Source organism: Drosophila teissieri, chromosome 3R (genome assembly GCF_016746235.2).
Source record: "Drosophila teissieri strain GT53w chromosome 3R, Prin_Dtei_1.1, whole genome shotgun sequence".
Taxonomy (NCBI): domain Eukaryota; kingdom Metazoa; phylum Arthropoda; class Insecta; order Diptera; family Drosophilidae; genus Drosophila; species Drosophila teissieri.
Window position 1 is genome coordinate 28,039,470 of NC_053032.1, and position 20,254 is coordinate 28,059,723.

The window sequence follows — 20,254 nt, forward strand, 5'->3', positions numbered from 1 at the left end:
CTACAGCCTTGGCTAATGGCCAGTCAACGGCAACTGACATGGGCGATATCGGCCGGCTCTCTTGGCCAAAAAGCCGAGCTGAGTTGAGCTTTTAATGGCTCAGTGGTGAGGCAGCTCGGTGGCTGAGTGGCCTTTCCCTGCATGTGTGCCTGCAATTTGGCAGTATGACTAAGCCCTGCCCGCTTATCTTGGCCAAGAATTTGACTCTTGCTCTTTCAGTTGGCCACTACTGAACCCCCTCCCCTCCCCCTTAAAAGAAACACAAAAAAAAGGCGATACTGTGTCGGAATTTTAGTGGAAAATTTTCACACGAAATTCAACAAATGGCCGTTAATTGCTTGACAAAATAAACCTTTTCGCGAATAAAACGTCGAATGGGCCCGTCGATAAAGAAGCGAGTAAATAGTAAATAGCCGCCAAGAATTGGCATTGGCCGGCCAAATTATCATTTTGCACAATCACCTCGATCACTTCGGTGTCAGACACTCGCTTCTCTGTTAAGGGTGTCACCGCGAAACACCTATGGATAATTCATTCATTTGTACTCGACGATCGCACAATTGCTGTTGGGTGAGAGGTATCCAAAAATTACAAGAATATACAATGAATGCTGTGGGGGGAATTTGTCGGGTTTTTTGTGCTTTCAGATCTTGAATTCAGATTGTAATAACACATGCATATGCTATCTCAACGTCTTTGTTGCCAGAAACTATAGAGTATTTGCTGCTTAACACCCCCAGTATTTGTATTGATTTTTCTCTTGTTAATTACTAATAGCTCAGCTCAATGATTTACTACATTTTTATGACTACTAAAATGTTTTTCGTTTTATTACCAAACAATTTGCGTGGCAAACCTGTGGGCAAATCAAAAATTTTCCACATCGCACTCAATTCTTGCATTTAATTTACGAGCCGATAGTGTACTATTAGTGTTTTTGCGAAATTAGTACATAGTAACCATTCTGATTGCCAGATAGTGTGCTAAATCACGTTTTATCTATAGATATTAGCTGGCTGATTATTACCGCACACTTTGTTTTGGGAAAATTTTCCCCAATTATAGTTTATAGCCAAATAAAAATGAACACAAACAAGGGATTATGGTTACCATGACCAAGGGCTTTTTCTTTGCTAATAACAAACCAATTGAGTTTGCTACTACAATATTTACACGCGAGTGGGAACTCAAATTCCTTATGCCAGAATTCCGCACCTAGGTCCTCATTAATTCACAAACATGTCAAGCACATTATAGCCATGCTAAAACAATAATAGTAATGATGCCAACCCTTTGGGCCAGACATGAAGTCATCTTCAGGCGAACAAACAAGTCGCTAACATCGCCATACCTTTGCCATTCGATCACAGAATTGTAAAGTGACTCCTTCTCTAATGGCGCAAAAATGTTGTTTACCCAACAACTGACCATTCCCATTCCAATCCGAATCTCAATCCCAATGCCTCCTCCATTGGGAAGCTCCGCACCCTGGATTGTGGATTGTGGATATTCATATACGATATATGCCATCGCGATTAATTTTCACTTTCCGCTCAATGGGGAGGATAACCAGCCCAACCTGTCCCGTGTAATCGTTAACTTTTTAATGGATTCTGTTAGAATAACAAATTCGATTTAATCAATTTTTTGCTTCGCAGCGATGCGATGGCTTTACCTGTTCGACTTGTATTTATTATTAATCGATGATGCACACGCTCATCAATTGGCAGTATTGGAAGCGAGAAGCTGCTGCTCCGTTCATTCGCTGATAATAACGCCTAATATTTATAATTTCATTTTGGCCACAATCGAGGCACAATTTGGCACTTCTTGTTCGTGGCTCCATCTAGTTGAAATTTGTATTTCGATTTTGTTACGTTTGCGTTTGTTAGCATCGAGGTGATAAATAAAGCTGAAAATCGTGTCCGAGCGAGCGTTCTTGAGCCTTTTATTCATGGCATTCATCATTAGACGCCGCCATGATTTGAATGAATAAATAGTCGACTCGATCGGGATGTGGCTCTCTGTGAATATTAAGGAGTTTAGCCACAGTGAGCGGCCTACTAAGTTTGAATACAGCCAGAGAGTTCCGTGTTTGAAAATACATACTTCACTGACATTGCTCAACCACTGGAGGATTAGTTGAGGAAAGCCAATATATACTCGTACATGTATATTTTAGATTTTTCGTTGCCCCAGGGAAACGCTTTCTCACAAACATTCGGTCTATAAGTCCGCCATAAGCCGATAATTGTAATTCCTTGGCCAACTTTTACCGCCTCGGGCTCTCTGGATCCACTCAGGTCCCACACCAAAGTATAAGATAAGACTGAAAACTTTAATTGAAATCAGCAAATGAAGCTGGCAATCAGCCAGCATAAAAATCAAATCAAACTACGAAATAAAGTCCACAATCAATGAATGATGCAGTGCAGCCAAATGTCAAGCGATCACATAGAACAGAGGATTCCAAAACTGTATGTTCATCGAATGACTTTAAAACTGTAGTGCATACATCATTGGTTCTTTATCACAATATTAAGTATTATGAAGCTAAAACTAATATTATTATGCTACTTTATGTTTGTCAGTTAACATATTTACTTACGTTGTTACTGATATTGTTATTATTATTAATGGTTAATAATCAATAAAAGCCTCGTTTTGTTAGCATTATCCACACGTACTTAACTCTGAGAATGTTGTATTTCTTAGTTTTTTTCGGATGGCAGGTGGTCTTGTGTGCTGCAGTGATTGCCAAACTGATTTGTTGCAATTTTTGCATTGGAGGAGGAAACTTTGAAATGTTGCACGCCTGTTGTTGTTGTTGCTTTTGCTGCTGCCGCATGCAATTGGCATTGTTGTTGCAGTTGTGCAAACGCATACAAAACACACATTAGGCATCATTTTGCATGTTTAGCATGTTTTGCATTTTGCATTTTGGCATTGCCCAATTAACCCGCTTATATGGTATTTTTCTGGGCGCTAATAAATTTTCGAGCCTACGCTAAAGGCTTTCAAAGTGTTGGTGGGGTGGGGGGTGTTTATGATGACAAACAGTTTACATGGGTTTTTTCATCTTTTTCCATTTTGCCCAGACATCTTGGCACGCCTTCAAATGAGCCATTGTCTCGGGAACGGGCTACCAATGTCTGAGTGTTTGGCTATAATCCTACGTCAAAGTCGGCAATTGATATGGGAACTGTGGCGCATTTCTCTGTTTGCCAGATAACAAACTGTAGATATATCCGCGGTAATTAGCAAAAAAAAAGCTATCAGAAGAGCTTAACTTTCACCCCAAAGACGCAAAACACACACGATATTGCCGCGGGGCACTTTAATTAAATAACTTTTGTGTGCATAAATATTTGCCAAGTCTTAGGCAGTTAATTCTGGCAAAGCTCCATTGTTTGTCCCCCTAAAAGGTTTGTGTTTTTCGCATTCTACCAAGCAAATATGAATATATTATAGTTGAGATTTGGGCGAAGACATGCGAAGTGCAGTTTGGTATTTTGAACGGCGTTTCATTGAACAAAAGAGCGAAAATAAATTACAAAACGATGTCAAGGCATTCACTTTCAAAAGCAGCAAGAAATTTCAATACAAAACGAAAGAGAGGAGAAGAATTACGCAGGCATATAAAAAATATATAATTTGTAAAACAAAAACCTGCTGCGGCTACTTCAACTCAATTAGCTCAACTACAAAAGTAAAAAAAAAACAAAAAAAAAAAGCAAAATACAGCAGCAACATATTGTGTTGGTTCAACTTTTGAGCCCCCCATTAAAGTCGGGATCCCTGCTACCCGTAGACCGACCCCATTAAACCGAAACATACTCTCGTAGATCTCACGAACTTCTGGCTTTCGACTCCAAACACATATTTTTCAACGCAGTATCATTTTGCTCCAGCATTTTGTTCTTTCTGCACACTTTGTTCCTATCTGTTTTTATGGCACAATTTACTTTATTATCTGTCTATAAGCAGAATTAAAACAAATTGTGTGGGTTTTTACACTATTAATTGCCGCCCAAGATAGATGCTCAAGCTTTAGTGCCGAATTCGAGGGAATTTGCTTCTTTATCGCCAAGTGAGGGGCCGAAAAAGAGTTAAGTAAAAAAAGAAAAGCAAAGGCAAGCAAAAGTCAATGTCATTTGTTCCTTTGTTTCACTCTGAGATGAGAACTGAATTTTTAATTCGTTTCCAAAGTGAGTTGCGCAGCAAGGTTATGGGGATGGATATGTAATCGAGTTAGATGTTTGATATGGTGGCATTATGTGAGTAGAAGATTCCTGGAAAAACATTTGCAAACCCGTATATTTTATGGTAATATCTTCAAGCTATAGTTCTGAAACTAATTAAGTTTTATCGTATGAATGTACATGTTCTTGTAAATGCTGAAACTGATACACTCGCTGCTTAGATAGCATTTTCCACTCTTGATTTCTAAGCCATCTTCATTGGCCATATGCCTGCCAGAATGCCAATGTAGATGCTGGTGTAAGCCCGGTTTTGTCTGATTCTGAGGTGTGTGTGCTGCCAATCAATTATCGAGGGAATACAATACTGCACAAATTTATGCCATACATTATAGTTTATTCATTTGTTCAATTAAATGCATTCCGATGCGTTCGCACGTACCGAAAGGCTTCCTTCAACTTACTCTCTATATGACTCCTCCGGATTCAGCCCCCAGCCCCCAATCTCCTCCAGCATGGCCAAAAGTTAGGCGACAACCGCACATGACACACATGCCCAAAACAAATAAGCGAAAATGATAAAATACATCTGACGAATGCGAATTGCGAAACTGTTTAATTTAGTTGCGAGTCACTTTTTTTCGCATTTTATTCGTTTATTTTGAGACATTCTTGGGTGCCTGAGCCGAGACTCCAAAAACCAGAGATCTCGGCAGAGAATTCAGAATGTGCGATTTATTCAACCTGACATTGGAGGGGGGGAAAAGCGGAAAGGGGGTTGGAAAACCACACACAGAGGAGCATGGCTAAATTGATATTTATGTGCGAGTGGGGCCCACACTAAGTAAACATTAGAATCAACTTTTCAAACTTGCAGTTGACACAGTTTATGCTAGACAAGCCGCCAACAACAACCAATCGGTGCACCTGAGCCCCGAACAAAGCTATGCGATTACAGTGGAGCTTCTAATATGAAGTACCAGTGTGCAAAAAGATATATGTAAAAGGGGTTTCTATAAACCTATTGCTACAAGTTGTGTTACGATGCCAAATGGTTGGGTGTGAATCAATTGGTTTCTTAAGTTACATGCTGCTTCAGGAGGCTTTACTGTACCTATCTGCGGGCCCTCGTCGGCAATAATAAATTGCATTTTCTGCTCAACGCTGCGACTTGGCCTATTGAGCACTTTCAAGTGTTTGGTGGCCAAACAAATAACTTTGCTGTGGTTCTCTGTGGCTTTTGCATTTTAAGCTGCCTGGGAAACACCGAATCCCAGTTCTCGGCTTTGGGAAACGAACGCAAATTTAGCTGTTAACAGCCAAGAACAGGCAAAAACAAATACAAAATGGTTAAAAATACATTTTGATAAATGACCAAGCAGTTTCTGCGCCAGCCATTGTTTGCATTCGAAACTGGACAAAAGAAGTCGGAGAAACCGAAATAGAAATATCAAATAAATAAATTAAAAGCGTTTACCTAATTATAAGATACGATGATCAATCAAAAAGCCAACAGATGTTGTTACCAAGCGAAGAGTAGCGGAAATACACGCGCATATTGTCATATTAAGTAAAAGTCAGCTATTTTCCTTTTTTTTTTTTTTTCCAATTTTGTTATTAATGATCGCAGCAAATTACAGTGCCACTTTCATGTCGTTAAATACGCGTATTTATTGGGCTGGCGAAAAGTTCTTCGCTGCCACTAATCGCATGGCCAAAAAAGAGGAAGTGGCTAAATTTCTCCCCCATCCAAGAGACTTGCCCGCGGGGGCCTTGAACCGCTCCTGGTTTCCTTAGTTGGGTGTTAATATTTTGCGCACCAAACTGAAACTGTCCACATGGCCGCACTTCCTCATTACGCTTTTTGCATGATTGTGTTCACTTTTGCCAAGTCTTTTTCCTTTTTTGTCTTTTTTTTGCCAAGTTAAGGCACACAAAGTGTACTTTTCTTATAATTTTCGTATTTCATTTAATGTGAGTTGGGTGTTTAAAATGCGCGCTCACGCACAATTCGAGACCTGAAGTCTTGCAATTATGGACAAAGGGGAGAGAGCATTCAAAAGTCCAGAGGCGGAGGCATAAATGATAATGGGTGGGGCAGGGCCGAGCTGGGCCGGTGCAAAACAATTACTTCGTTTTTTCTCCTCTTCTTTTTTCGATTTTAAATATATATTTTTTTTGATTTTTTGTTGTATATTTACCTTTTCTTACAAATTCAGCGCGCTTTCTTTGGCCGCTCTTACAAGAGGCGGAGAAAACGGAGACGGAGACGCAGATGTCATTGCCCCAAGGGATCTCTTCAGATAGTCGGCGGCAGCTAGATGATGGATGGTAGGGGGTGTATGGCGATGACTACTGGGCTTTCTCACCGGCGTTCGCAACTACATGTATGAATGGCTCTTCGGTTGACATTTGCATGAACATAGGCAAACGTAATGGATGGAGTGGGGCGGTCGAGGGAAAAAGTGAAAGCCAGCGATTTTATTGACTGCCCGCCCAAAGACCAAAGACCAAAAGACCAAAGACACCTGCAGACCGCCAAGGTCATTGCATAGAAAAACTCGAAGCTAATGATATGGCCCCACAGACCCGACCAATTGCCTTTTGTCCGAGCTTATTGAATATTGAATATGGCATATTGAATACTGAGTACTGAATACTGGAGTATCAACTGTAACTTCCTATGAATTCGCTGCGCCTGCGAGAATTGCCAGCCACTTGGCCGTAAATTACCATAAATTCCATTCCATTCCGCAGAACAGTTTAATATTTATAATTCTAAATCACGAGCACGACTGTCTGCAGCCATAAAGTTGGCCATAAAAATCAGAACCGCAAAATAGCCACAGCTTAGATTAGATTACAGCCAGAACTCGCTTGCAGTTAGTTGGCCAAAACACCTCGTCGCGATTAGACCAAGCAACTCGAAAGTGATGGATCTTAAAGGTTACCCTTTAGTTGGGTTAGCTAGGTGAGCTGGGTGAGTTAGGCTAGCTCACCAGGGCCACTAATCGGTGCTCTAATCGGCCAGGTACGTGAGTGATTAGGCTGGCAAATTGGGTTCAGTTCGATCGGATTGGGGCGAGGAAACGGTGGTGTTTGCCCAACTTTATTGTGTTTTAATTACGCTTCTCACAGCGACTAAATACAGCCAGGTAAAGCGAATGGAGAATGTACTTTGTCGCCCCATAATTATTGCCAGGTTTAAGTGCTTTTCAGCCGTTTAATACACGTACTTAATGACTCTTGATAGTTGCATCTTCAAGTGGCGTTTTTTTTTTCTTTAGCAAACAATTCGCCATCTAAATAATGTGAAAATGTTAAATGCGAAACGGAAAACAGAAAACAGAGGGCCCGTGTGCTTGGGTTTTTCATCTAGCAAAATGAAGGGGGGAAAATGAAATGAAAACAAAAACAGAAACAGTGCTACAAAAAATAGTAATTATAATACCTGATACCGTAAACATTTGCATATTGTAAGCTGTGAGACCAAGAGGAAAAAACACTTTACAGCTGCTGCTGCCACTGCTGCCAAGTGTTAATCATGGGGTAATTTATTAGCCAGTTGACACTTTTTGGCCGCAGTTGCGGAAAAATTCACTCGAAATCGGGTGTGAATTGGTGGTAATGTTGCGCGTTGGGAGTGCGAATTGTACCCGATGATGGGTGAAAGTGTGGCTTACATTTGGGATTTAGCCCCCTAACACCCATTCATGTCTGCGAAAATAAAAGTGTGCTAATTTCGGAGCATAAAACAAAAGATTGGATTAAGTTATGATAATGGAATTTATTTGCGTCGTATGAGTTATTTGTAAATCATTCGGATATAACAACAGTTTGTCATAAAATATGAAAAACATATATGTAATAATTGAATCACTGAAAATATTCAGATTCGCTGCCTTATAACAATTTTTGACAGCTGAATCACAGCTATTTAACAAACAACTTTGGTGTTTTAATGTTTAATTGCTAATTTAGTTGACTAATTTGCCTGGACATATTTCTGAAATGGAATAATGGGCTAATTTAGTTGTTTACGACCGATTTCTCCCTTATTTGCGCTCAGTAATAAATAAATTTATTAACTCATCTCCTTATTTCACTTGCAGATCTTCCGTAACATGCTCTGCTCCAACGCATATTGATTGGGTACATCAGCAGCACAGCCCCAAAAATGGCAGCCAGCAACGGTAGCAAATCCCCCATGGAGCTCGATGCCGCGGGTTGTGATGAGGTGGACTTCATAGTGGCCACGCACAACAATAACAACGATTACGAGGATTTGGGCAGCGTGAGTCAGGCGGTGATCAACACCAAAGTAGCAGCAGCAGCAGCAACAACCGCAGCAGCAACAGCAGCAGCAACAAACGCAGCAGCGACAACTGCAGCAGCAGCAGCAACATGCACAGCAGCAACACCAAACAACGAACCAAACAGCAACACCCTGAAGAAAGCCAAGGAGCGCCGCACCCTCTTCCATTTCGGGAGCAGCAGCAGCAAGAAGCTGAGTCAGAGCAAGTCACAGGAGAGCCAGGAGGCGGGCAGCAAGGATACTCCTCCGGCGACCACGCCTGCTCCCCTGCCGCCGGTGCCAATTGGAACGCCACCGCGCCAGTACAAGTTCGTGAAGAGCAACAGCTTGGCCAGACTGCTGGGCAACACCTACAATGCCAAGAAGTTCGAGAAGCAGGAGCAGAAGCGTCTGGCCTCCGGATCCGAGGGCGGCAAGTTCAACACCTACAGCGGGAGGCGTGGTCGCGCGGGTCCCTACCTGGAGCGATTCAAGCGGGTGTCCAAGGAGGACGGCGATGTGGCCGGCGAGGATGACACCGTGAGGGTCACGAACGTCATTACCCTGACCACGGACTCGCGCGATCTGCTCTACGGCAGCCGGCAGGAACATGTGGGTCGCACTGGGGGCTATGACCAGAACGATCAGCTCACCTCCAAGGCGTATCGCACGCTCACCCGGAGCTTGGGCAAACTCTGGAGGCGCACACACAGCGTGGATATCAGCACACCCGATCCGGAGTTCAAGGTCTCCTACCTGGGCAACGTCCTGACCGGCTGGGCCAAGGGTGAGTCACATATCTGAGCACAAGTGGATCCATACTAATGTTGCATCCTTAGCAGGTGAGGGTTGTGTGGAGAAGCAGCTGAACACGCTGTGGCGCAACTACACGCAGCACTCCAAGCCGGACGTGATCATGCGCCTGAAGGTGTGCGCCTCCGGCTTGAAGGCCACCACCCGGCAGCACGGACTCACGGAGTACTGGGCCCACAGGATCACCTATTGCTGTGCACCGAAGAACTATCCGCGGGTCTTCTGCTGGATCTACCGCCACGAGGGCAGGAAGCTGAAGCACGAGCTTCGCTGCCATGCGGTGCTCTGCAGCAAGGAGAAGATCGCCCAGGACATTTGCGATACCCTGCGGGTGAGTGCTTCCTGCTGATCCTAATCCTGCATGAGTGGAGCATGACTGCCAATTGGTTCATACATGAATCTATCTATAAATTACCAGATTAAACTGAAGTGGTTTTTCGTATTTGAAGTCAAGTAATCGCATGACCAACCAGTTATGTTTATCTATGGACTTTTTTCTTTCACTTTTCTTCCAATCTTAATGAACGTTTTGTTTTGTTTATCAAAGTGAACTTTTTCTAAGTCTGGGAACTTCCAGTTGTGTCAACTTAAATGCGCATGTATCTGTTCCTGCAGAGATTATTATTTAACTCATTTTGGATATGTTCTAAAGTATTTTATATTTTGCAGGAAAACCTGGAGAGCGCTTTGCGCGAATTTAAGCGTGAGAAAATTCTGAAGCAAAACGCTCGCCTGAGTTTGGCCAACGCCGTCTACGACAATCCGAGCTTGCCGCGCCGCAAGATCATGCTGAGTGTGGGCGGCAACAACTACAGACCGCCGCTGGAACGCTCCAAGTCGGCGCCCAAGCTGATGGCCATCGAGGAGGCCATTGGCGAGGAGGAGGGCGATGAGATCGAGGACACCAATGAGCCGGAGATGATGCCGTGCTGTCAGAAGGATTCCCTCTATCCGGCCATGACGCTGGGCCGACGTCGTTGTCGTCGCGGGCACTCCATTCGGCGAACGGGCAAGATTCAGGCCTCCTCGCCCTGCTGCAGTTCGCACATGGCGCAGGAGTTGCCGGAGGAGGATACCAAGCAGATGGCGGCGGCGAGCAGTCCCGCCAATGATGGCTCTGATTCGGATGACTTTGAGAAGCTGCTGAAGTTCGATACGACTTTGAGCAATGAGTTGTTGCCGTACTTCGACATGCAGCTGCACAAGAACAGCAGCCAGAGCATGGTGAGCCTGAGCGAACTCAAGGAGGAGGAGGGCGAACCGCTGAGCCTTCTGCCCACCATTAACAGCGATCCCAGCGCCGATCCGGAGGCGGACTACAATGCCGAGGATCACGATGTGAGCGCGCCGCGACGCAGTGGAGTTTGCAGCGACGGCGAGGAGGACTTTCTGGACGATGCGGACGACCATTACTTCCGGCATGCGGCCATGCTGACCATGCTGCACCGCAGTTCGATGCGAAAGATGCGGGCGGCCGATCAGGGGAGTCTCAAGTACCGCCACCAGACGCAGTCCTCAATCTCCTCCAACGCGTCCAGCTCGACGACGGCCAGCACTTCGGCGGCAGCGGGCGGTGGATCCGCCCAACAGGGTCTGGCCAGTCCGGACAGCGACGAGGGATCCATATCCAGCGGCTGCGAGACGGCCAGCACAGTCACAAATGCCAACCACGAGGAGTACAACGGCAAGCGGGATAGTGATCCCGGCCAGCTGGAGCAGTCGCAGGACTTGGAGCTGGAGCAGGCGCAAGTGCTGGAGCAGATGATGATCTACCAAAGACTGGAGCAGCAGCTGCGCAACAACAGCGGCGATGCCACCAATTACAGCAGCTCGAGCAGCATCACCCTGAAGCGCAGCAATTCCGGCAGCGACAAGCAGGAGAGGAGCGACCATCCGGATGACGACAACAGCGACAGCGACGAGAGCGGCTACGTGGAGTTCCAGGAGAAGGAGCGCCCGGGTCAGCAACCGCTGATCAGCGAGGCCAACGTGACGCTGGCCAAGATTGCGACCGTCAAGCCGCAGATACCACCAAAGCCGGCTCCACGTCGTTCGCTCAGTCTCAACGCGGTGGCCACCACCGGCGCTTCGGCGGGCTCATCCGCTGGCAAGGCACCGGGCACCGCCGTCTGAGCGAAATGCTTTAATCACAACGGAAACCCGTCTACAAATTGTTATTTCTGCACACCCGTCAGCGACCCACAGCAAACACACAAAGTGCAAGAAATTGAAATCCTAGTTGTAGGTTAGCCATTAGCACCTAGCCGTTAAGTCATTTGTTGTTGGTTCATCGAGAGGAAAGCCTAACGATATTCCCCCATTTCCCATCCCATCATCTTAATCTGTGCCCCTTGATCCAAAAATAATGAATTTATATTGTATGCCTTTGTAAATAAATTAGCCGCCCTACGCACTGCATGTACTATATACATTTACACAATTGTAATTGATGAACTGTATCTTATGTATCAATATAAATTATTATCTGAACGGTGTGTGCTGCACAGAGGAAAGTGTGAACAAAATTGGTTAAATTACCATAACATTTAGAACGAGTTATAGCCCTAAAATAGACAGAACCTAAACCAATTTCGTAATGTTTGTTCTCTCTGTGACCTTATTGATTCACTTGTGAATATATTGATACCATTCCCCCCAGAGGACAGGCATTCTTGTGCGGTTAAAGAAACCAGTTTATGAATTTTAATTTCATTCCAAACTTGAGGCAGTTACATTGAACATATCAGATTGAGCAGATCTACTGGCAGATTGTGCTGCCGCTGGGCAGCAAGTTTTGTTGACGCAACATATAGCAAACCGTGCCGCGGAAATCGCGCAGCGAATGGTCCTGCAGCTGCTGATCGAAGACCTGTTGCATGTGGAAACGAATACGAAGACGAATGTGAATGTGAATAAGAAAACCAGTTGAGTGCATTCGATTACGGCGACGATTGATCGCGGCTACTTACGCCATTGTAAACGATGGTGGGAATGAAGCTCGGACTATACTGTTTGGTCACCAGCTCCGCCTGCAGCTGCAGCTTGGTGCCCGTCTCGCTGGACAGGCAGTGGACCACATCGGTGAGCAGGCCCGCCTCATTGGCACACTGCGTGTGGAATGATATAGGTACATATAATGGGTATAATGGGCACAATAGGCGCTAATCAGTTGGGCAAACACTGCACAACGAGTACGCGGAAGGTAGATTACCTGATCAATGCGGGAGTAATCCGGTGCCAGCATCTGGCACACCACGAATTTCACCTGTGCCGCCTGGTTTCCGGTGCTGTTGATGACGCAACTCTGGAGGCGATTGCCCTTGCACTCAGCCGGTCCGTGCTGGCAGTGGAAGATGGCTCCATTGCGCTCCGACTGGGACTTGCCAAAGGGCACAAGGAGGATATCGATGTAGTCCTCAAACTCCTCGTAAACGGGTCCCAGCTGGTGCATGAAGTTCCTGCTGTCCGGGCACAAGGACTCGTAAAGGAGGGTGATGTGCAGCTAAAAGAAAAAGCGTTTAAATTATTAAGTCTACAGATAAAACCCTAGGTTGCCTTTCACCGGTACTATTAATTATGCTTCGCATTATACACCTAAATATTAATTTTGGGCTACTGAATATTTCTAGAACCTAGATCCAGAGAAATTTACATAATGAAAGTAGAGTTTGGGTCTGTAGCTTTTAAATGTTCCTAATCTTTTAAACTATTCCTACGACTGACTAGTTTACGGCCAATTTGAATAGTAAGTATGAAGGCAAAACACAGCTTTATAGAATGTTTAGTAGCAGATAAGTGGTAGAAACATTTGTAGCCAATGTAAACAAAGACGCAAAAGGCGGTGAAATGCAATCAGACCTTGTTCGACTGGCGCTTCTCCCGGGGCTTCTCCTCGGGCTCAGCCCATCCGAAGGAGAGGATGAGGAGCAGTAGGCTAGCGGCAGTGGCCAACTTCGTCATCTTGTGACTGGTAATTGGAGCTCGGGGTGCGCAAATCGATCGACCTTCGATGAAGTGCGGGAATGAAGGCTTCTGTGTCCGCAGCGAATGCCAAGCCCAAGTGTATGCGACCGTCGGACTCGATTTTAGTTGAGCAACTGAGCGCCGTTTTGTCACATTCGGTGCTTAATTTCGGCCAGCAGCGAGCTGGGAAGGGGTAGAGCTGTTTTACCACCTCTCTTCGTCGTTCTCGCAGGTAAGCCGGTTTCTGAACTCAGCTCATTTCGATTGAAAAAGCTTAACTAAGCAGTCATTTCACAGATTCGCATATACTATACTTAACACTTTGGGCTAACTGCAAATATTGCGAAGGAGTTAGGTTTAATCATTAAAAATACTATGAAGGCTATTAAAGTTTTCATTATTTCTCTACCATTTTTAATGTACGTATTTATGAACTATTGCAAGAGGTTTGCACAAAGCTTGTTTTTATTTATATATAATTTAAAGAGCAAGTATCTTACCCCTTTCATATTTAACTTAAGCTGTTCTCTTATTTCTTGGCATAGTTTTTCAAGTATCGAGTAATATGTGAGGGTCTGCCATATCAGAAGAGACAGCATAAAGGATAGTATTATATTCACACTCAGTCTGTTCATGTTCCCAATAAAGATAACAACTAGTAACTACATTTTCCACATCAAACTACATTGCCAGGCCAATTTCACGCAACCGTTTAAAATGCAATTATTTGCTTTTTTGAGTCTAACTGAAAACGCGCCCATTATTTAAATGCAATCGATAGGCGATTATGGGTACAATTATCGATAGCTTGTACTTTTAAAAACCGTGACGCAGTGAATCTGATCTATCAGCTATGCATGAATTACTATTTGTTATTCCTTATTATTTTAAGAAAACGTAACTTAATTTTGCTAACTCTTCATTTAAAAAACCGTGATCCGATATTATATGGACACTACCTGTCACGCTATAAAATGTCCATCGCTATTAAGCCAAAGACAAACAAAGAAGCATACAAAGATTTAAGCTAGCTTATTGTTTACTAAAAATATGACCTGTAGTTAAACAGCGATTAAACCATGGAGGACCTGTGTCGAATTTGTGGCGGCCACTCAAGAACCTTGGTGGGGATTTTCGACGAGCAGGAGGAGGAACATTTTGAAGGAGCCGTGGAAGCCAATCTCGCTGAGATGGTAAGGACATGTGCCGACGTCCAGTTGGATCCCGACGATGCCATGCCCCAAAAAATCTGCATCGCCTGTGTCCACGATGCACGAACTGCTTATGGATTCAAGCGAAGATGCGAGGAGACCTATAGGAAGTTCTATTTGGCGATAATTGATGGGCGGGTCATCAAGGAGGAGCCCAACGAGGAGGAATTTCTAGTCAATGAAAACCTTTACAACGACAATCTGGAAGCAAAGGAGGAGGTCGTCGAGGAAATTGAACAGTCAGATCAAACAGCTTCCAAAACGACCAAGTCCAGGGTGACCAGTAGAGCTGGCAGGCAGCTGAGAAGTAGAAAGAATAAGTCTATCAAGTGCGAGCTATGCGTCAAAGAGTTCAAGCACGAAAGAAACCTCCTGGACCACATGAAGTAGGTACAACCAATGTTAATGATATCAATTGTATGATTGCAATTGTTTATCTTATCCCGCAGAGTTCACAGCAATTCCCACGTATGCCAAAGCTGCGGAGAGCGTTTTCTGTTCAAGGCCGACCTGGATAAGCACCTATGCTATCGCAAAAGCGATTCCACTGTTGAGTGCTCCGTATGCTTGAAGGTCTTCTCAAGTACCCAAAGCCTTGAAAGCCACAAATGCGAGGATATCCAGAAACATCCGCCCTTTCAGTGCCCTCATTGCCAGCAGGCCTTTACACGCGAACAGAACCTTAAGGTTCACCTGTTGATCCACACGGATTCAAAACAGGGGAACGGACCCCACAAATGCTCATACTGCCAGACGGGATTTTTCAACAAGTCGGCCCTCAAGGTGCACATCCACGCCCACATGGGCGAGCGGCCGCACGCCTGTCCCTTCTGCGTGTCCAACTTCCGTTCCAAGCAGGCCCTTAAGGTCCACATCCGCATACACACGGGTGAGAAACCCTACCAATGCCCCCACTGCCCCAAGACTTTTTCGGACAACAATAACCTGGCGAAGCACCGGCGACGCCACTCGGATGAACGGCCCTACAAGTGTTCTATCTGCCAGCAGGACTTTCGGGAGAAACACCATCTCAAGCGGCACTTTCTGGGCAAGCATCGGGATGGGGACCAAGAACCGCAGTTGAAGTGATACAATCCTTAAATACGTAGCCAAAAACGTCGGTATAATCGAATATATAGGTTAGGATTGGGTTATGTTTACATACCATTAAAATAATTTATGTGCATCTTTCTATGGCTAATAGCTGGACTAAATGGAATTAGGGCGTTTTTAATTTATTTTTTGAATTCCATTTTGAGTGGCAGCACCGCTTTCGTTCGAAATTCGATATAGACACGATTGCAGCGTTGCCAACGCGCCGTGATTTTGTTCACGTGGCACCTCCATTTTCATAAACAAACAAGCTAATCAACCCTTAAAACGGCCCAAAGAGCAATGGAAATAAAACAACAAGTTGTATGTTTATAAATTATAAGTCTTACAAATTGTAATTGTGGTTTCCGTTTGCTTAGAACATCAAAGCAGCTACCAACACACAAAAAATACCGAATATTTCTCGACGTAATTTTCCCTAAACGTCCTTACAATTCGTCGTGTTCGCTTTGATCTTTGTCTTGCTTAGATTCATCATCCTTCTCCTCATCGTCATCATCCTCGTCCTCATCGTCCTTGTCGGAAGCCTTTTTCGCCTCCTCCTCGTCCTTCTTGCGCTGCACCTCATCCTGGGCCTCCTTCACCTTCTTCTCGCCCGCCTGGGTGTTCTTGACTTCGGCAGCAACCTTGGCGGCCAGCTCCACGTCGTCCGTGATCAGGACGTTGTCGAAGATGGTACCGGACTTGACCTGCCAGAGATCGAAGCCCAGGGTGCAGATCTCCTTGCGCAGATACAGCTTGTCGTCGGGCACGTACTCGGGATTGGCGATCTCGGGATGCTCCCAGGCGCCCTTGTAGTTGGGGTTGTCCAGCTGCTTTGGCTGCCACTCGCCCTTGAATTCAGGGTTGTCGATCATTGGTGGCTCCCACTCGCCGTCCATCTCATCGTCCCAATCCTCGGGCTTGGTGGCATCTGGGTCGGGAATGTGCTCTGGTTTGTCCCAGTCCTCGGGCTTCTTGTCATCGGGATCGGGAATGGTGGCCTACATAGATGTGTACATGTTGTTTAATAACAATGAGCTAAACCGGTTTTTCAGGGGTCTAAAGTCTGATTTGGGCGGTGTAGACCTTACCTTATCGTCCCAGTCCTCGGGCTTGGTGGCAGAGGGATCCTTGATCTTCTTGGGGGCCAGGAAGTCCCAGTCGTCCTCCAGGTTGCCGGACTCAACCTTCTCGTTGTCGATGAGCACCTCGTAGGTATTGTCGGGCCGGACAATCAGCGTGTAGAAGTGGGTGTACACGTCATCTTTGCAGCGGATGTCTTTGCTGATTAGGTGGTTCTTGCCCTTGTAGCTGAAGATCACATGGACCTTCTTGGTGCCGGGTCCACAGATGTCCGGTCCGAACATGATCTCGTACGGCGACTCGCCGTGCATGTCGGTCTGGTCGAGGGAGCAATCGAACAGCTTCACATAGCCGCCGCCGCAGTCGATGTTCTGCTCGTGCTTCACGGAGAATTGCACCACGAGGGGCTTGTCCTCGTTGGAGAAGCCATCGAACTTGCGGCTGGCTGCGTAGAATCGTGCATCCTGAGAGGTCTGAATGCCTATATGTGTGTCCACATCAATACGAATGCGCGCGGCGCGGAGGGGGGGCGAGAAAAAATGTGTATACAGTTACTATAGCTACTCGAAAACGTACACGTAGTGGTTTTTCTTCTTCTTCAACCTCTTCTTCTTCTGCTTCGTGCCCATGTTCTCCACACAGGCACATACAAATACAAATGCAGATAACACGCCGACGAAAAATAAAAATGGCAGAACGAGCGAAGAGAAAGATTTGGAAAAGGGAGTGACGACACATCGACACATATACGTTACCTTTGTCGGCCTCAGCATCGTTGTAGAAGGTGCCGGGGGTGAGGACGAATTTTCCGAACTCCTTGCCAGGATGTTTGCTGTAGATCCACGTATCCTCCCAGTTTTCTGCGGGAACAAGCGGGGGTGTGATTTTAGTATTTTTTTTCTTTTCTCTGTCTCCTTTCGTTTTTCATTGAAGAGCGGAGGACCACATGGCGGGCATAAAATGCGACGACTTCCAACCACTTACCGTTGTCGAAATTCTCCTTCAGATAAACCTCGGCACTAATAAAGCCGACTGTCGCCAGCAACACTATCACTGTTTTGCACCACATCATGTGAACGATCCCGCACCACTTTTTGGACTGACTCTTCCAACTCCGATGGCTGTCCGAACTCGGTTAAAGTTAAGTGCTAAATGCCGGCAAGAAAGTGCTATTTATTTATTGCATCTGAATTGTGCGTGTCGGAGCGGGACGGATGGTTACTGCGATTGGTTTGCTGGAACGTTTTCATTGGCCCAAATCAAGCCAATCAGGGATGTCTACGTATTCGTTTCCACCGGCCAGGGCTGATTTCGATACGCAATCGCATGCTGCCCTGACGCTATCGATTGTTTGAGCTGGAATTAGAAACACTAAAGTGACCATTTGTTAAGGAAATTAAATTATAAAAAATATAAAATTAATTATTTCGGTCGTACATTTAATTGATTGCAGCTGGTTATGATGGCAAAACATACACTAGTGCCAGATGCAATACCCCTTTCTGCTTAACAACAGCAATTATATCTATAAAAGTAAAGTTTCCAGAACATTCCTGAGCTTTTTAACGGTTTAACGGATTTTTTAAAATTTTTTACTCACACTTACATAACTAGTCACCAAATAAGATTTCACCCAAAGAAATCCATGGTATTTAAGAAGTTATGTCATAAGATATAAGCATTAAAACATATTATAATCAAATATAGCAATTTTAATACTTAACATCTGTATTTCGTGTAGTTTAAGAACATTCATATTTATAAAGGCTAACTTATCACATTTTAGGTGCATAAGAAAAGCAATTGAAGTTTTTGTTGGCAATTTAATGATACAACAACTTTATAACCCGAAATCGTTAAGTTTAAAAATAAGGTAATTACAATAAAAACACTTTGGTATTTAAAGCAGTACCTTTTCCAAGGTATTTTTTAAGACCTAGCTTTGTGGCAGATACGGCAAGTTCGTGTGGAGCCCACGTGTTGAGCCAATCTTATCAAACGCCGATTCGAATGCGGCATTAAACAAATGGATTCCCTTAACAACGGATGGTTCAGCGAACTGCAGGCCGATCTCTGGCCTGGTCAGTCCTTCTCCCTGAAAGTCAAGGAGGTCATCCACAAGGAGAAGTCCAAGTTTCAGGACATCCAGATCGTTGAAACGTAAGACAAATAATTGATAAACAAATACTTGTAAACACAATCCCACACACGCTCCCATTTGTTTACATCTGAAATTCCTCAGTCCAGATCTAAAGCAAAGTAAATTGGCCAAGATTAAGATACAAAAATTAAACAAAAGTGGTTAATGAGACGATATACACACTTATCTGAAATTGTTAACAGCTTAAGCTGTAAAGATTTTAAGGTTCAAACTGCAATAGCCTAATCCCATATGTATCCTACATTGAAGGTCCCTAAAACGTAGATTGTAGAAATCGAAAATTTTCCACTGGCTGTACAAATACAAATTGCCCAGACAGCATTTTCGGACCCTTTGGTTTTCGTGTGTTTATTCTTGATCTGCACCAACAGCCTTATCGATGGAGTCATCTAAGGCCAAAAACGAAAGAAAGAATACTGATAGCAAGTCAGCTCGTATTTCAGGTTTGAATTCCTCCAGTCGAACATTGGGTACACTTCCGCCGCTGAAAAAATCAATAATTCGATAATTCTCTTGCAGCGAATTATTGATTTTTTCAGAATCAATAATTCGATAATTCTCTTGCAGCGAAACCTATGGAAGGTGCCTGATTCTGGATGGAATCATCCAGTGCACGGCCAGGGATGAGTTCTCGTACCAGGAAATGATATCCTTCCTGCCCCTCTGCGCCCATCCCAATCCCAAGAAGGTCCTAATCGTGGGCGGTGGCGATGGCGGCGTTGCTCGCGAAGTGGTCAAGCATCCACTGGTCGAGGAAGTGCATCAGGTGGAAATCGACGACCGTGTCGTCGAGCTGTCCAAACAATACCTCCCGGCGATGGCCTGTGGATTCGCAAACGAGAAGTTGAAGCTGACCATTGGCGATGGATTCGACTACATGAAGAAGCACAAGAACGAATTTGATGTCATCATCACCGACAGCTCGGACCCAATTGGTCCGGCAGTGAGCCTGTTCCAGGAAAGCTACTACGAGCTAATGAAACACGCCCTGAAGGACGACGGAATCGTGTGCTCCCAGGGTGGTAGCTTCTGGCTGGACCTGGACTACATAAAGAAGACAATGTCGGGCTGCAAGGAGCACTTCGCTAAGGTGTCCTATGCCGTCACCTCCGTTCCGTCCTATCCCTGCGGCCACATTGGCTTCGTCATGGGCTCCCTGAACAAGGAGCAGGACTTTGCTACTCCCAAACTTGGAAAGTCCGAAATCGATGCCTTAGATCTTAGGTACTACTCCTCAGAGGTTCATTCCGCCGCCTTTGCCTTGCCTCGATGGGTGCAGAAGCACTTTTACGAATGACCTAATTGCGAAAAGATTCGTGTGTATCCGTTTGTTAAAAATAAATATGACAATAATACAACTTGTTTAACCTCGTTCTTTAAATTCTAAGATATTTTCAAAATATGCTGACGCTTGAAGTGATTCATTTTCACTTCT

General features: G+C 44.8%; 5 protein-coding genes across 10 annotated transcripts in view; 3 read left to right on the forward strand and 2 right to left on the reverse strand.

Annotated features, from left to right (window-relative positions):
* The window catches only part of LOC122620111, a 34,852-nt gene extending 22,957 nt beyond the window's left edge, over positions 1-11,895 (forward strand). For 2 of the 4 annotated variants that reach the window (XM_043797420.1, XM_043797419.1), the window contains 3 exons: positions 8,312-9,280; positions 9,333-9,637; positions 9,976-11,895. In XM_043797420.1, the coding sequence (XP_043653355.1) occupies positions 8,377-9,280; positions 9,333-9,637; positions 9,976-11,439 (2,673 nt within the window). In that variant the 5' untranslated portion in view covers positions 8,312-8,376 and the 3' untranslated portion in view covers positions 11,440-11,895. Of the gene's footprint in view, positions 1-7,101; positions 7,231-8,311; positions 9,281-9,332; positions 9,638-9,975 lie in introns of those variants that run through there. The other 2 variants (XM_043797421.1, XM_043797422.1) reach the window with 2 other exon arrangements.
* An 86-nt stretch (positions 11,896-11,981) lies between these two features.
* Positions 11,982-13,914, reverse strand: LOC122620113 (gamma-interferon-inducible lysosomal thiol reductase). Of its 2 annotated transcripts, none has more exons than XM_043797423.1 (4): positions 13,770-13,914; positions 12,518-12,808; positions 12,276-12,413; positions 11,982-12,175 (listed from the first exon to the last, which is right to left on the reverse strand). In XM_043797423.1, exons 1-4 carry the CDS (start codon positions 13,902-13,904, stop codon positions 12,065-12,067), a joined length of 675 nt encoding a protein of 224 aa, XP_043653358.1. In that variant the 5' UTR covers positions 13,905-13,914; the 3' UTR covers positions 11,982-12,064. The 2 variants fall into 2 exon arrangements, with proteins under 2 accessions (XP_043653358.1, XP_043653359.1); XM_043797424.1 differs by lacking the exon at positions 13,770-13,914 and adding an exon at positions 13,165-13,411.
* A 323-nt stretch (positions 13,915-14,237) lies between these two features.
* LOC122620968 (zinc finger protein 664) lies at positions 14,238-15,666 on the forward strand. The gene is made up of 2 exons (XM_043798668.1): positions 14,238-14,866; positions 14,930-15,666. Exons 1-2 carry the CDS (start codon positions 14,349-14,351, stop codon positions 15,567-15,569), a joined length of 1,158 nt encoding a protein of 385 aa, XP_043654603.1. The 5' UTR covers positions 14,238-14,348; the 3' UTR covers positions 15,570-15,666.
* Positions 15,667-15,897: 231 nt separating this feature from the next.
* Positions 15,898-17,814, reverse strand: LOC122622425 (calreticulin). Its single transcript, XM_043800843.1, has 4 exons — positions 17,643-17,814; positions 17,414-17,518; positions 16,667-17,139; positions 15,898-16,576 (listed from the first exon to the last, which is right to left on the reverse strand). The coding sequence occupies exons 1-4, from the start codon at positions 17,728-17,730 to the stop codon at positions 16,022-16,024; spliced, it is 1,221 nt and encodes a 406-aa protein (XP_043656778.1). The 5' UTR covers positions 17,731-17,814; the 3' UTR covers positions 15,898-16,021.
* An 814-nt stretch (positions 17,815-18,628) lies between these two features.
* Positions 18,629-20,177, forward strand: LOC122622426 (spermidine synthase). 2 transcript variants are annotated; one of them, XM_043800845.1, is made up of 3 exons: positions 18,693-18,818; positions 19,069-19,262; positions 19,387-20,177. In XM_043800845.1, exon 3 carries the CDS (start codon positions 19,463-19,465, stop codon positions 20,114-20,116), a length of 654 nt encoding a protein of 217 aa, XP_043656780.1. In that variant the 5' UTR covers positions 18,693-18,818; positions 19,069-19,262; positions 19,387-19,462; the 3' UTR covers positions 20,117-20,177. The 2 variants fall into 2 exon arrangements, with proteins under 2 accessions (XP_043656779.1, XP_043656780.1); XM_043800844.1 differs by lacking the exon at positions 19,069-19,262 and having other exon boundaries at positions 18,629-18,818.
* Positions 20,178-20,254: the final 77 nt, after the last annotated feature.